Source organism: Lithohypha guttulata (assembly GCF_036872675.1).
Source record: "Lithohypha guttulata strain CCFEE 5908 chromosome Unknown scaffold_4, whole genome shotgun sequence".
NCBI lineage: Eukaryota > Fungi > Ascomycota > Eurotiomycetes > Chaetothyriales > Trichomeriaceae > Lithohypha > Lithohypha guttulata.
The window spans coordinates 2869434-2885142 of record NW_027042753.1 but is presented as its reverse complement, the minus strand read 5'-3'; the positions used below and the strand labels follow the sequence as shown (position 1 = coordinate 2885142).

At 49.0% G+C, this 15709-nt stretch overlaps 7 protein-coding genes across 7 annotated transcripts; 3 read left to right on the top strand and 4 right to left on the bottom strand.

Moving 5' to 3' along the window:
- Positions 1-705: 705 nt before the first annotated feature.
- Positions 706-1140, top strand: LTR64_006208 (uncharacterized protein; the record flags this gene model as incomplete). The annotated part of the gene is made up of 1 exon (XM_064900542.1): positions 706-1140. One exon carries the CDS (start codon positions 706-708, stop codon positions 1138-1140), a length of 435 nt encoding a protein of 144 aa, XP_064753854.1.
- A 590-nt stretch (positions 1141-1730) lies between these two features.
- Positions 1731-4245, top strand: LTR64_006207 (uncharacterized protein; the record flags this gene model as incomplete). The annotated part of the gene is made up of 4 exons (XM_064900541.1): positions 1731-1794; positions 1851-2188; positions 2239-2390; positions 2520-4245. The coding sequence occupies 4 exons, from the start codon at positions 1731-1733 to the stop codon at positions 4243-4245; spliced, it is 2280 nt and encodes a 759-aa protein (XP_064753853.1).
- A 685-nt stretch (positions 4246-4930) lies between these two features.
- Positions 4931-5621, bottom strand: LTR64_006206 (uncharacterized protein; the record flags this gene model as incomplete). The annotated part of the gene is made up of 3 exons (XM_064900540.1): positions 4931-5198; positions 5380-5452; positions 5549-5621. 3 exons carry the CDS (start codon positions 5619-5621, stop codon positions 4931-4933), a joined length of 414 nt encoding a protein of 137 aa, XP_064753852.1.
- Positions 5622-6226: 605 nt separating this feature from the next.
- Positions 6227-6886, bottom strand: smb1 (Small nuclear ribonucleoprotein-associated protein B; the record flags this gene model as incomplete). The annotated part of the gene is made up of 2 exons (XM_064900539.1): positions 6227-6814; positions 6863-6886. The coding sequence occupies 2 exons, from the start codon at positions 6884-6886 to the stop codon at positions 6227-6229; spliced, it is 612 nt and encodes a 203-aa protein (XP_064753851.1).
- A 428-nt stretch (positions 6887-7314) lies between these two features.
- Positions 7315-8087, top strand: RPL11 (60S ribosomal protein L11; the record flags this gene model as incomplete). Its single annotated transcript, XM_064900538.1, has 3 exons — positions 7315-7465; positions 7548-7797; positions 7961-8087. The coding sequence occupies 3 exons, from the start codon at positions 7315-7317 to the stop codon at positions 8085-8087; spliced, it is 528 nt and encodes a 175-aa protein (XP_064753850.1).
- A 701-nt stretch (positions 8088-8788) lies between these two features.
- Positions 8789-10372, bottom strand: ubx2 (UBX domain protein Ubx2; the record flags this gene model as incomplete). Its single annotated transcript, XM_064900537.1, has 2 exons — positions 8789-9861; positions 9913-10372. The coding sequence occupies 2 exons, from the start codon at positions 10370-10372 to the stop codon at positions 8789-8791; spliced, it is 1533 nt and encodes a 510-aa protein (XP_064753849.1).
- Positions 10373-10929: 557 nt separating this feature from the next.
- On the bottom strand, positions 10930-12309 carry LTR64_006202 (uncharacterized protein; the record flags this gene model as incomplete). Its single annotated transcript, XM_064900536.1, has 2 exons — positions 10930-11318; positions 11394-12309. The coding sequence occupies 2 exons, from the start codon at positions 12307-12309 to the stop codon at positions 10930-10932; spliced, it is 1305 nt and encodes a 434-aa protein (XP_064753848.1).
- Between the last annotated feature and the right edge of the window lie 3400 nt (positions 12310-15709).

Below are 15709 nucleotides of genomic sequence, written 5' to 3'. Positions count from 1 at the left end.
AAAAGCAGAAGTGCTTACCAAGTTTGCAGCGAAGAAGTCTGTAACGCTGCTATGTACTAGTCAATGGCGTCGGCCGACCTGCCCACACAACCGGTGACGCGTTTGGTACTATCCCAACCCGTGTACCTTTGTCGAAATCGCGTGCCATGTCGTGCAACACATTGGGAACTGACGCTAGGCTGTAACAATCATTGAATGTGTGTTTCGTACAGAAGCCGATCCGAACTAACTTTGTTGATAGAAAGAGGTCAGGTATCGACTGCCTGATCCCTTGCCATGGGGAAAGTGTTATGGTTGTGAAAGTAAGACGCTTAAACAAAGGTGGTTACGGGAAATCAATAGGGAGCGACACAAAGCCCGGACTCAACGACCTGCAGAGATGTCTCGGACATGAACATATTTTGCGATAACTGCAAGTGATGGCATACAAGTATCTATCCTACAGAAAGAATGCTACGAATTCACAAAGACAAATGTATGCAGCACGACTTAATGACATGGCAAAGGCCCGTAGCTGGTCGGTATATGAGGTACTAACGTCTTCTACAAAAAGCAGAACTTCAATCACTTTGCTACGTAGAGACATCGCAACCTGAGAAGCGACGAAGGACGTGACGATACTCTCAAGTAAGCAATACCATTGTGGTGGTCGAAAAATTGCTAACAAAACCAGCACCAAGCAGCATACGACCTCTTCATCCCAAAATGCCAGTCACTCACAACCCCAAGACGGTACAGGCAAGATGGCGCTTGGTCAAACGAACGCACGACGAGAACCACGTTTGTTCTGACATCAGCCTCTTCACTGAACTCCAAATGCCACCCAATTCGCTCAAAACTTGGGGTAAGTACACTGTCTACGCCATTGGCACGGTTCGATTCAAGGTACTACAGGCAAGCCCTGGTACTCCCACTACCATTACACTCACAAAGGTCTTGTACGTTCCGGACTACAACCGTGACGGCTACGGCAATGTCATGCGTACTGATTCAACGTCGGACCAGCGGAAGCTACGACACACTGTCCACGGAGGCGATCGTGAGATCACAGTTCCTAGACATGGATCCGTTCTCGCTAGAAGCAATACTGGAGGCAAGGCTGAGAATGGCTACAAATTGATTACCGCCTCCACACGTTGACTATATGGCAGTAACAAAGGGTACATGAGTGGCAAGCCTCGTCATAAGGGCAGGGAGCGGAAACGTTATGAGGGTCGAAGGAGGGAGGAAGTAGGAACTAGAAGAGAGTTCTGGTATGAAAAGCGTGTGCGATGGGAATCGATACAGTGGAAGTAGGCGAAGTGTACGAGAAAGACTGTTTGATACCAGCGCTGGCGCTAGAGGCTACCTAACCGTGGTGTCCATATAGCTATGACAAAGCAAGATGCCCTCTAGGGAAGAGACTGAAAGCACTTTGTACATACCTAACCTTCGGTCCCATTGATACGGGAATTGCCGGTCTGCCAAGGCGACGGAAACATTGCACTGCATCGGACGCTTTTTCCATGCCTCATTCGGGGCCTATAATCAAGGTCCGGGCCCGTGGAGGGTCTCTGATGGAGCCCGGAGCAGTATCTCTCCGCTCTTCTACTCTACAATATAACGAATCGTATATTGAGTACGAACATGTTAGCGTCGATAGGAGAATTTCAAGGCAGCCAACATGATGAATACCTGCGTATCTCTTCGTTTCGTCATCATTGTCTTGCTGTCAGTCATGACTACGAAGAATGGCTGCGTCTCAAGCACAGAAGGATGCTTACAAAGTAATGCGGAGGGGCACTCGCGCCTGCCGTGAGTGTAAGAACACCTGGTAAATACTGGTGCCACAGGCTGCTGACTTGCATCAGGCCGTCGCCGTAAGATAAAATGCATCTACAATGATGATGCTAGTGAGATCTGTCAGGAGTGCGCTGCGCATTCCCGCGAATGTAGCAAGCAAGGCACCGTAAGAGCTAAAGGTCATCCGAGCTCGTCAGCAAAGAGCGTAAGGGTCCAGGTCACACGGCTGGAATCGGCTGTCGAGAAGCTTGAACGAGAGAGAAATCGCGCGGATGAGCCTAATCCAACAGTCGATGCCACAAGATCTGATAGGCAGTCCAACATACTACAGAATGGCTTCGATACCTTGGGGTCAGACTACAAACGCAAAGCTCCACCCGTCTTTGCGCTCTTCGACAATGACATTGTGAGAGCATTCGCACAGAACAGTATCTTCTAATCACTGACTATGAGTAGCTTCACCAAAAGGATGTTCTTGACGCATACACAATCGAGTTCCCAAGTTCGATACAATTTCCACAATCAACCCTATCCGATAGAGACAAATTACTGAGCACAATATCCAATATACCTAACATCCTCCAGGTCTTACATTTCGCAAGCGACTGGTATGTAAACGTTGAGGCAGTACCTTCGAAACAGGCTACACAGCTCTATTGACAATCCTCTCTACCTCTGCGCTTTCTTATCTGAATTGTCATGCTGCACAATCCTGTACCTTCGCTAACGTGTGACAGGTGGATCTCATGGCGAGAGCAGCACTTTGCGCTGCGAAAGGTAGCCAGTAACAGGACTCTTTACGATTTCGTTCAGTCGAAGCTCAGTGAGGATTCTCCTATCGCAGTTGCCTTGGGTCTCATGGCAGTCGCTATGGCTCTTGGACAAGTTCGACCAGGAATCGATGATATGAGCTTTAATTTACCAGTGCCTGCCAATCACATCACGAACCACATTCTCGCAGCCGTCGATCAAGTTATTTGTGATTCGAAGGAATATCAGCTACAGAACGATTCAATTATTCTATTCATGATGCGTGCCAAGCATCACACTGAGAACAATCAACTACGCAAAGCATGGCTGCGTATCAGACAGGGCATCAGTTGTGCACAAGCAATAAACTTCGGCTCATTGACATCAGCTGAACTGAGTGAGGAAGCGGCTGAACAGCAGCGCTTCCTTGCCTCCATATTCGAAATGGATCGCTTGATCTCCATGATCCTTGGTCTACCTTACGCTGTAGATCCTGCCTTTACCGATGTCAGAGCATTCAGTGTGATACTCGATCCATCTGTTGAAGACGAATCTCTTAAGATGCGAGCGTTGAGGAGAATCATAGCAATCACTGCTGGGCACGTCAATGATCGAAATGCTCAGGGGCATGAATGTCGCCACTTTGCTGACTCTACACAGGCCACGTTAGACATGGTCGCCGGAGCAATGCCGGTTGGCTGGTGGGATTTGGCAGCACAACCACTCTCTGGGCTTGCTGCTCACAGATACGAGTCAATCATGGTGCAACTTTGGTTCTGGACAGTCCAGACCTATCTTCACTTACCATACCTCATCAAGCCGAGAGAGGACGGGCCCTATCCGCATTACCGGCAACTATGCCTACAAGGTACACGTAACCTCCTGCAATCTTTTGTGTATCTACGCACGGAGCCTTCAGTTTCAGTTTATATGTGCAACTGTGATGACTTTCAAGCTTTGCTAGGTGCATGCATATTGCTTGTAGGGACATTGCAGAATGCATCGAAGCTCTTGGACCAGCCGGCTGGAGACGAAAGTCTCGAGACTTATGAAAGCTGTGCTAGTCTTGACGCCGACTTGGCGCTGATAGAGGAATTGAAAGAGATCTTTCGATATCGAATGCACGAACAAGGTGGTATAATCAGCAAGCAAGGTCTAGCTGTTTTAGAAGAGCTAACATGCTTCCTCTATGACGATGATGATCAACATACCGAACTAGATGGCAGTCAGACTGGATTAACAGGCATGAATATTGGTATCAACAGAGAGCAGAAGACGATCATGTTACCATACTTCGGTACAATTAGAGTTGAATTGACGAAGAAGATCCCAAAAAGGAGGACAACATGTCCGAAAACGCTTACAATGCCCACGCCGCCTCGCAGTACTTCAGGTTCTCAAGGTGATCTCTCACCAGGATTGCAAAGCCTACCAAAATTTTCACCTTCGTCCTTTTCTGAAGCTACACCTGATGACCTTGCCGATCAACCACAACCTTTCTTCGTTAGCATTATGCAGGCTAACCCTTATCATGGCACTAACAAGAACGACTCGGCTTTAAACACAGCTAGTGAAGTTGGACAGGACCTTGCTCCAGACCTGCCACAGATGGCTCCTATCGCTTGGGATCAGTGGGAGAACTACATGTTTAATCAAGAACTCGGACTAGACTGGAATTCAGGATCGCCTTGGACAGACACACCATTTCGATGATAAGCTTTTATGTCTGTGCAATACGCTTATGCACTCGATGGCCTCTCCACTTAATTCTTTGTATATGGTTACAAGCAGCCGGCAAGACGCAGGATGTATTAGTAGATTACTTCAGTATAGCGTTACTTTGAGAAATAGAAGAGCTTCTTCTTCATACTAGAAAACCTCTGTACTGCCTTCGAATTCTGGTTGTTTGATTGTAAAATGCTCCTCGTTCTATTGTTGAATCTCCTTGTATGCTGCTTTTTCTGTCGATTTGTACTCCGATACTATCGTAGTGTCGTTCATTCATGGCGTTTCTATCCAAAAGATCTCGTCGCAGATTCAATTCCGAGCTAGGGCAGTCAGTAACTCGCTATCCGGGGAAGGCAGTATACCTGAAGGGTCAAAAGGGATAAGTCCAGACTCATATGGGGTATAATATACTTTGACAAGTCTGCATTGATCCAGCAACCGTTCAGGTGAGTACCGCGAATCATAGAGTAATAATATCTTCGTTGCAAGGCTTCTCCCAACCTTGCTCAAAAATTGACATAGAAAAAGGCTGTTTTCATAGCCGGATGCTTGTACCAGCACCTTCGTCACTGTACATATATGCAGTCCGAGTCCGAACTTCACTTCTCGCTTGCTTGCTGCCTGTCTACTTCACAGCACTCCTATCACCCTCACTGCTCTGTACCTTCATTTAGCTCACCTTCCTCTTTACCTCTTCCACAGCCTCTCTCCCCTTCTGCTCCACCTTATTTACTATGCCTTGTGCCTCTTTCCCTGCCATATCGCCTTGCCTCTCTGCCTCGAGTTTAATGTTTTCCCATTTGGTCTTTCCACCCTGGTAGTTGTAGTCGTACCAGCGGTACATCTGCGTCAACTGGGCGTTGAAGTTGACAAAGTGGCAGGCGAAGAGGAGGCCGTTTCTCGGTGTTACTGCTAGGGCGTAGCGCATGAATGTGCCGCTGTAGAGGCAGAGAGCTGTTGTGAATTGAGGTGAGATGCTAGAAGGGGTGGTTAGTCGGAGAACTGCGAAACTTTGTGAGGTTGCTGTTGACAAAGCGCAGGTGAAGAATTACTTGGCTCAACCATAGCTGGACAACGGGTCGAGGTGGTCTCCCACGTCAGGGACTGTTGAGGACTCACAATTCAGGACTCTTCTGTGTGTCCATTACTGCTGCTAATGGAATACCGAAGTTCGAAGCTGGACCCCAGAAGTCTAGCAAATAAATACGTCAGTGACTGGTGCTTCCACATAGCTTTCTGCGTGCTCAGTCGCTGTCTACTGGCACCATGCGCATGGCCAGGGACATACGTGTTGAGCAGAAGTAATCCAACACCTTGTTGGAACGGATCTTCGCATTAACGGCTTTGATTGCGGCAGCCATTGTGTATAGTCGGAAGACACCTGGATGCTACTGTAACAGTAAAAACTACTAGGTGCTACCAAGAACGAAGTAAGAAGAACGGCAGCAAGAAACAATGCTCGGGAGTCAGAGTCCGTCGCGGCTATTCGGACTTGACCCCATACTTCGGGCCTTGAGTTCGCAAACTGGTTACTGGTCACGTGCCACGAGCTTCAGGATCAAGTCTATACAATCGAGGGTATCTCGGCAACCATGGCACGTAGAACCTTATTTGATGATCCCGACTGGCTGCCATTCTTCGTTCCGCGTCTCGCATTCCCAAAAAGCACCATGCCTTTAAAGCAATCATCTTCTGCTGCTCTCATCATGGCCCTTGAGCATCAATTGCTCATCTTCGTGCCTTGATTGTAGTGTCAAGTTCGTTCCCTGCTTATATGTAACGCCCCACATCTTTGCGCAGGCTGTGTTTCCTCGTACTTCGGTGCTGAATTGATCGCCCTGCCGTAATTCGTGCGCTCTCTTATCCTAGCTTTGACTTCGAAGCTTGGCGATTTCCAGAGATGCTTCGCATATTGCTCGATGCGCATTCCGATTTCCAATATTAACTCATAGCTAAGACAATCCGTTCATCTACCCCCAAAGCCAGGCGGTGGAGCACCTCTTCCGAAGCCAGGTGGTGGTTGAAATGGTGGAGCTTGACCAGAAAATCCAGCAGGTGGTCCTCCTGGCGGTGGTGCAGCTCTACCGAATCCAGGTGGAGGTGCGCCAGCAGGTGGAAATCCGAATCCTGCAGGTGGTGGTGGTCCTCCTCCTAGTCCAGCTACCGGTCCTCCAAGTCCAACAGGCAATCCTCTTCCAGCTGGCCTGCTAATACCCTGTCCCGCTTGCAGTGCAGCTGGTGCACCTCCAGGAGCACTCGTGCCCAGTCTAGCAGATGGGTCTGACGGTGGTGGACCCTCCACGGAGCAAGAGACAATGTTCGTTCCTCGAAGAATGACTAGACCTAATGTACGCTTGGCTTCCTCCTCGATATTCGCTGCTGCAGAGCCTGGCGCAGCCGGTGCTCCTGACTTCTGCTGTCTTTTGTGAATTTTTCGGAATTCTTCTGTGTCTGCAAGGACGAGATTCATATGTTTGTCAAATGCCAGCATTTGACCTGTCATTTGGCGACCGTCATTCAAGGTGATTCGCATACGGTAATTGATTAGATTTTGCTACGAGGATTCGTTAGCACTATATGCGCTTACCAGGTAGAGACATACCATCTTCCCTTGCTTGTTCGCCATGATAATTGTCTCGCGCCCAAAGGCGACTTGTTCAATGTGCAAAAATAAGTTCGCAGAAAGGCCGCAGCTTCTCTACGCTGCTCGTCGATGGCTGAGAATATCCTCACAGAAGAAATTCAGGCTCGAGCGGGCAGTTTCTCACTTCACCACAGCAACAATTCTTACAGCTGGAACCAGAGAACAATACTCAGGCTGATCGAATTGCTCGTTACCCGCATTCACAAAATCCGACCGCTGTATCCAATTTTGTGCTAGCGTGAAGACCACAACTTTAAACCTTAGGCAGAAATAGTGGAGCGCTTACTCGTCTTGGCGCAACGCACCAAAATTCCTTCGATTTGCCGACACGAGGCTCATCGAACATCCAGCGCACTCCTTCAAACCACAAACTCTGTCGCAATCGTTAACACCGCGTATCTGAAATCACGATGGCGGAAGGCAACGACAAGAGCTCCAACCCCATGAGGGAACTGCGCATTGACAAGCTCGTCTTGAACATTTCAGTCGGTGAATCTGGTGATCGATTGACGAGAGCAGCCAAGGTGCTTGAGCAGCTGAGCGGTCAAACACCTGTATACAGTACGCCTACTTCCCTACCTACGACTCGAACCACGACTACCAACTACATAATCGAGTCTACGTACTAACCATCCATCTACAGGCAAGGCCCGATACACCGTCCGATCCTTTGGTATCCGAAGGAACGAGAAGATCGCAGTTCACGTCACAGTCCGAGGCCCAAAGGCTGAGGAAATTCTCGAGCGAGGTCTCAAGGTCAAAGAGTACGAACTGAGGAACAGAAACTTTTCGGAAACTGGAAACTTTGGTTTCGGTATTTCTGAGCACATCGATCTTGGTATCAAGTACGACCCAGCCATTGGTATTTATGGAATGGATTTCTACTGCTGCATGTGAGTCGCCCATACTGCTTTGTGATGAATATCGATTGGAAAGAGCGGAAGAGCTTGATTGATGGACATGGAACGAGGTGGCTAAGCTTAACGAGCCAGCGAGCATGAGGAACGCTCTTGGAATGAGACGACTTTGAGCATGGGCTAATATGACGCTTTACAGGACTCGACCAGGCGCCCGAGTCGCACGACGAAGACGCTGCAACACCCCCGTCGGCCGATCTCACCAGGTTAGCAAGCAGGACACCATCAAGTGGTTCAAGGGCAGATTCGAGGGTATCGTAAGATAAGCGACGCATCTCCATTCTCTGTGGAATGGCTATGAGTACATGAAGAGGAACGGCACCAAGCACCTGGGACAAGATGAGGCAAAGACCTTTCGAACAGCCTCTGTACTGGCAACTAGGTCGCTGCGTGCGGCCTGAAGGGGAATGTGTCTGGCACTGCTCGGCCATGTCTTCTCATAGACGTGGTTGGACTCGGTGCACTCGTGGGACTGGTTTCTTCCAAAAGACTCTTGCAACCCTGCTAATTATAGCGTGCCAATTTTATGCATATTCAATTGCCCACCTATCTGCTCCTGACACGTTCTGAACTACCACGTTCCTCGTACAATTATGAAGTGACGCTTTGGAATAGCATCATGTTATTGTTGTTGCACAAATACGTAGGCCTGCTGCCCTGAAGAACATTTTACAGGACAGAGGGACGAGACACGACCTAGTCACTGGTGAACAACGAAATTCTGGAGAGCACAACGCAGTCTTATTCTGTGGATCATTGGACTGTTCCAGCAAGTCCAACTGCAATACTATGGCATGGCGTCTGTCTTCTATATCATAAAATCGTGCCCATAATCCTTTATCGCATGCAATTTCGTAACATGATCAATGTGGTAGCGTCCGTACTATACGATGGCTCAGCTCAAAAATTTCTCCTAAACTCCTTGGCCATGTCGTGAGCATAGTCACCGTCAAGGCGTTGCTGGAAGTCAAGATTCGCTGAACTCCACCATCACAGAGGCATTTTTGAGACCAGCCTCTTCGATAGTCTGATCTCGTACATTCATTAAGTTCGTACCCATTGCCACAACGTCGAACTCGATCCCTTCCCTGCCCTCGATGGGCGATGCTTTTAAGTATTCAAATATACGTTGAACCTTGTCCTTCAATGCAAATCGCCGAACGATGCGTCCCTCGGGGTGTCGAATTTGTATCCTCGTGGTTTCAGCTGCATTCGCTGGTGGCTCCTCGTGTGGTTTGTCTGATGGTATCTGTGCCCAGAGTGAAGGTGCTGCCGAGCCGTTCGTCTGTGTCTGCTCCGTTTCAACCATAGCGACATCTTTACCCTTGAGGTCCCCGACACTACGTGTCAACTCATCAGGATCCTCATCTGGTACCTTCAAAGAGCCTTGGCCAGCCATGCTGGCTTGCAGGGCTCGCTCCATTTGCTCTTCTTCTGTGAGCATATCCAGTGGCTTCTCCTTCTTCGCTTCTGACTTTCTCTTTGCGACAGGGTTTCGTGCGGTGTTATCCAAGCTGTACCTATCGAGAAATTCGTGCAACTGCATCAGAAATTCTCCTGCATTCGGTATTTTCCTTGACCATAACTTGACCTGTTCTCCAGTTCGTGGGTCGACAATTGCTACATGAGGATATTCGTCCTCGACCTCTGAATTGTGGAAATAGTATTGACAGTACTGGTCAGCTCGAGGGTCGTCCTTGCTGTATTGCAGGAACAAGAAATTCTCTGTGACTGTCTCGACAATACTCGGGTTATTCCATATATCTCTATTCAGTACTTGGCAGTCAAAGACCTTCTCGTTCTGGATATTGACGATCAACCACTTCTTTTCAGCCTTGCCTTCATCTCTTGCATCGTCCCATGATCCGTTAAACATGAGGCCCCAGTTGGGCGCAAAAAGGCGTGCAAGATGCTGTGCTCGTGAATTGGTTTCTGAAGCGCCTCCTGTTGATTCCGCTAGGGCTGATCGATCAGCAGCTCCTTCTTGCCATATTCGTGACGTGGGTTGTTGGTTGAATATACCAGGCGCACGGCGAGCACCTAGTCCATTAGCATAAGATCTTGTGTCAGGGATGAAGTGACAAAAATTACCTCTTCTGTTACTGAACGCTTGGAGGCGCTCTTGCACAGCATCGTCCAGCGAAGATCCACCATAATAATCTGATGCTCCTGGACCAGCTAATGTCTCTGCCTGTCGAGCTATTGGTGCTCTGATAACTTCCTCTTCACCTGCTCCACCGTACATCTCCTCCTGTAAGCGTCGAGCCATAGCTTCGTCGTCCTCCATCCCTGCAGCAGGTATGGTAGACCTACTTACAGGAACATCCTCTTCATCGTCGATGCTGATGGGATCTCGAGCGTTACCAGAGCCGACAGCCGTAGTAGACGACTCTGTGACTACAGGAGCGGGGCCACCAAGGTCAACTCCACCACTTTCGAAGAACAACGATACCGCCTGTTCGACATCGCCGTCTGTGACCTGGAGATATTGTCGAGCTCGGTCTGGTGTGGCATCAGTGAACGCCACCATCTGCGCGATGGCAGCATCCATCTTGTGAGGCTTGAATACGACTTGCTAAAGTAAAGAGGATCGTGCCTAAGGACTTTCTTCGAGGCGGCGAACAGAAACCGTTCGAGGAATCGTCGCCGAAAGTGTGCTTCGAGTTTGGTCGTATTTGCTCCAGATAATTTGGTAGTCAAGTTAGAGCAGCAGAGAGTGGGTTGATTCAACAAAAGAAAGGTTGGTCGAAGTTTTGCATGTATTGTTTGTAGTGGTGAATTATTACACACTTGTCGCTATTTGTTGATTGTTCTCGAAAGTCCCAGGCCGACACACGGCAGGCACGACCAGAATGACATAATGCCTGCGATTGCCCTGCAACACGCGGGACTGCGCTTGTCGATTCTGGTTAGATCGTTTTTGACCTCTTCAACTCCAAGTTCTCACAGAATTTCAAGTCGCTGATGTTCTTGTATTCTCGACATAGTATTCTCTCATCAGTCTAGACCAGTATGGATTGTTCTAAGTCGAACTGGGCTTGTCTATGAGTTGAGGAGATGTTATTACACGTTCGGTGACTATCAAATCAACTAATACAACCATTCAGTTTACATCCCACCAAACTCCTTGTCAAAGAGCTGGTCTGCAACTGCGAAACAATCGAAGCCGTAGATCATCTTCTGTACCTCGGCATCGGCCCAGCGATCAGGTACATGTCCCTTCCCTCCACTTGCACGCAAGGCAGCGAATGCTTTGTCCCGCTCTTCTTGAGCAGCACCTGCTCCAAGATGCATTTCTCTTCCTGAAGCCGCTGCCAGTCCTACTAATGTCTCTGCGCGCTCTTTTCGCACCTTCTCATATATTCTCAATGCTTTGCTAATACTTTGAGGTGATGCGTCTGGAATCTTAGCCATTACCACGCCTAATACTGCAGCATCTTCAATTGCTTGTGCTGCTCCTTGAGCCAGATGGGGCAAAGTAGGATGACAAGCATCCCCTACCAGGGCTGTCGTGTTTACCACCCAAGTTGGCAGTGGTTGGTGAACTCTGAGCTTCCATTCACATACCTCACCTTCAGGAACAAGGTCTAACATTCGTTGGATCATTGGGCAATAGTCTCCGTATACACTGAGCATCTGTTTCTTCGAGCCCTTTGTGGTATACTGAGAGTTGGTCGCTGAGGCAAAATTCACGTCTGGCTGAGTCGTCGAAAGATTGTATATCTGTTTGCTGGACACTGGGTAAGCAATGATATGGCGCCTCTCGCCTATCCACCGAATCACTTTGTCCGAGTCAATTAATTTCAAGAGTTCCGGGTCCCTGGACATCTGTTCTCTTGACAGCATGATTCGATATGCTGCTTGGTTAGTATCAATGATCTCGGCGTCAGCTTTCAGGTGCTTCAGCATAGCACTCCGTACGACTGACTTGATGCCGTCTGCGCCGAACAGTATATCGCATGTCACCCGCTGTGGCTCCTTACTTGGGTCTTTTCTCGGTATTGCCGTGAACGAGGGTCGATCACTCACCACATCTACATCCTCACATAACGTGCCGAAGCTGAACTTCACACCAGGATATCGCAAGCAACCATTCTGGATGCCTCGTGCGAGCGTCGAGCGATGCCCAACCATGTGCTCAAAACCGAACGCCTCCTTGATATATCTCAAGTCGACATGCGCCAGTTCCTCATCAGTGGCACCTTGCCTAATGCTCGTCTCGTTCAGTACGACTGCCTCCTTGGCAATCTCGTCCCACACCCCTAATCGGTCGAGTACCCTAGCCATGTTCGGTGCCATCTGTATGCCAGCCCCTACAAAGCCGAGGTCCGAAGCCGATTCGAACACATGGATGTCCTGGAAGCCAGCTGCTGCTAATGAAAGTGCTGTGGTCAGCCCGCCCATGCCCGCGCCAATGATGCATATCCTGAGACTTGCAATGGTTGAGTCGAGTCCCATGATAGGATTTTGTGGCGCCACTAGACTCATATTGTGTGAGAGCTCGGTGACCACTATCCAATATCAATACGCGTGAATTTTGTTATAGAATACCCGAAGTTTCGCCTTTGCAGGTAGGACACTGGCTGTCACTGCGAACACCTTGGCGGTCTCTCCCGAGGACCCAGTAAAGCGGAACGTGTTTGAGGATAGCGGAATTAATTCGCGCAGCACAAACCTTCTAGCCTTCTGGATGTATTGATGTTCAATTGCGTTTAGAGGTAGATCTGGAGGGTTATAGTAGACGACGAATGATCTCGAGATCGAGCAGGTATATAATCGAGCGACCCGTTACGGTACAAGTACGTGTGTTCATCTCGGCTGTTGAGCCCCGAATGTACTGCCCTGTCGCGGTACTATCGTGCTGGATGTTTATCAAAATTAAGCATCGACTTCTTCGTACAAGAGTGACTCTTCTCGTACGAAGAGACCTGTCTGAGTTTTGCACGCAACTCCTCACTTGCATTTCGGCAGATGACTTTCGATGCTCAGGCTAGGCATAGCGTGCTCGGCATGGACCTTCTCCAAACGCAAGCTCTGTAAAACCGACGATGTGAATGCAGTGCTGCCGCCAATATGGGCCAGTATCAGTTCGGCCGAAACTCGCTTTCTATATGCTGAACACTTTCCGCGATTCCATTTTCTAAGGAGCAAAGCTGACCTCCGCGGTTCTGGACGTGGCGTCTCTGCAACTTTGATAACGCTTGATGAGTGTCGCCGAAGCTTGTCCGGACAGTCGGCGTGGCTGTGCTGACCACTGTATGAGTACCTGCCTAAGAGGGAATGCTCATGGTATCTCAAGCTAGCTCTGATCTATACGCCAGTAATTCACACCACCGGCGTAGATAAGGACGACTCAAGAAAAAACGCTTCCACGTGGCTGTTTCGCCGGAGGTACGATCGACAGCATCTGGAGCAACTAGCAATGTACTTGGTATAGTAGTCGAGATGGTATACACACACGTGCTGACATCCCCCCTTCTGCAAAACAACCATTCATGCCCGAGGCCCACGTATTGTTTATTAACGCTAGTCCAACATCAAGGTGTACTACACTACCCCAGGCCCCGCCTCAAACCTAACTTTCTCTGAACTATCTGAACTTTTGCATGAGTTCCCAGGGCATGCGGGAGCAAACTTTCAGACCAGTGACTGATGTCATGCCATCCCAACTGAGTTTCTCCTTCATCCCGTTGGGTTTGCTGGACTAGTACAAAAGCTAGAGGTAGACAGCATACTCGTACTGTGTGTATCAAGTGACTCAGGCCATGCCTCTACTTCCAGAGCACATGTCAGCAGCACAACAATGCTCGCTCTTCTCTGCCGTCGCTTCGTCGACTGCCGACCACAGAGTTGAGCGCCACGAGCCAGTGTTTTTTTTCTCGACCAAGATATGTTACCAGTATCAAGGTTTTACAAAGATCGGGGTTTGTCCATCTGCCAATGGATACCACGGAGAAAAGTTTACACGGGATTCTAGCGGATGATCCCTCGGTTGGCACCACGAGACGTGATGTTGCACCCTGCTAATCGTCACGAACGCCTGTTTGCGATCTGCTTGGCGCTCGTATATCAGATAATACAGCCGCTTCAGCATTGTCTGCGTATTGTTGTCTGACTTATCAGATACATATATTTACCCACTCCAGCTGAACACTCCAAAATTCTGGGTCTATCACCACGTCGATAACTTGATTCGTAACAACCACTGGACTCCTCCACTAACTATTGTTAAATCAGACCACATCACAGGACTTCTTCTATACCTGACCAGAATCACCAGATCTGCGGCCACCGTCAGCTTGATCACAGCCAAGCACAAGCCGAAGTGGCACAACCGAGGTAGCTAGGTTGAACTGCTGCTCAATTTTGCCTCTGTAGGCCAAAGAGCTGCAATTTGCACGACAGCAACTGCTCAGCCATGACTGCAGGCCGTACAAGATCCATGGCAACTTCCACCATTCTTGGTTGTCGTCGGACGTACAAGATCCTCACTGTGTCTCGTTATCCCGACAAAGCAACATTGATGGTCAAGCGCTTGGCAGAAAAGATGAATGACAAGTACACTCTTATCCATGTCGCAAATTGTGAGCGTATGTCAAGCCTCAATCAAATGCAAAGCAGACTTCATGAAGCTGAAGCTAATACAAATAGGTGTCGAGGAAGTCTCTTTCCGCGTGCGCGATCTGCAGCCTGACATGCTTGTTTGGTCTTCGACCTGGACGCCTGAGCAAGTTGATGCGATATGTGATATTGCCAGGAAACTAGATCCAAATGTCGACCTCTGCGGACTGCCGGAAGAAATGCCAAGTCAGAAATCTGTCGATGTAATCTTGGCGAGGATGAAGACGAAGGGATTAAGTGCAGCTAATTCCGTCCCTGGTACGCCAGTATCAGCAGGGATGAGCGCCCAATGACAAGAGCAGAACCATCCTGGTTCGATGTTCTCGATAGCGTATATGGTATGAGCGTCGGCCTGCATGTCCTACTTCATTTTCATGGTATAATCGAAGCCATTGGCTTCACATAACCTGTTTTTCGCTTCATCAATGCACTGCCAGTAAAGCTGGACGATCCTGTTGGTGGAGACTCTGGTGGAGCCGGAGCTATGCTGTTCAAACATTCAGCCGAACCCACACAAAAGGACCACAAGGCAGATGTGCAACTCGGACTATCTCGTGCCGCATTGAAAGTCCAATAGTCTACTAGTAGCAGTCCGAGATAATTCCAGGAAGTCAGAGGAGAACGGAGCATCCAGCATGATGACGCTGCGCATAGAATTCATATTACACCGACTCCCCCAGATCAAGAATTCAGGCAATGAGGTCCGGACGATGGTTGTTCAGAACAGTACAATAATACTTTGACAAGTGATGACACAGTCCAACGTTCGAAAGGAATATCAAGCCACTCTCTTTTGGTATGTCCAGGGTGGCTGTTTAGTTCCCCTCATTGAAGAGCTTGTAGACACACTTCACTCCTTGGAGCAGTAGCGTGTGGCCCACGTTGTGATCGCATAAGACATGTCCCGGCATACAGATGGATGCAGACAAGAAGTAGCCCAATCAAAGTGGAGTGATATCCCGGGAGCCATGGCAACAAGTTGCTGAACGATTTAGATAAGCGGTACCAGTCGCAGAGAGCCAATACAACCAGCACGCTGGAGTTATCGGTCTCGTGACAAGGTCTTACTGATCGCAACTCGATAAGGTTCTGCCGCTGAACATCTCAATTACTCGAATCGACGTGTTGTGAGCATCGCCAAGCTTCTAGCCGGTCTGGCAGGCAGGCAAGCCAGCCCGGAAATTGTTCGGCGGTGTAAGAATGTCGTCGTGCTACAAGACGCGGTTAGTAAGATAGACGTCAGTTGCCTTGTCCAACGCGATCACAG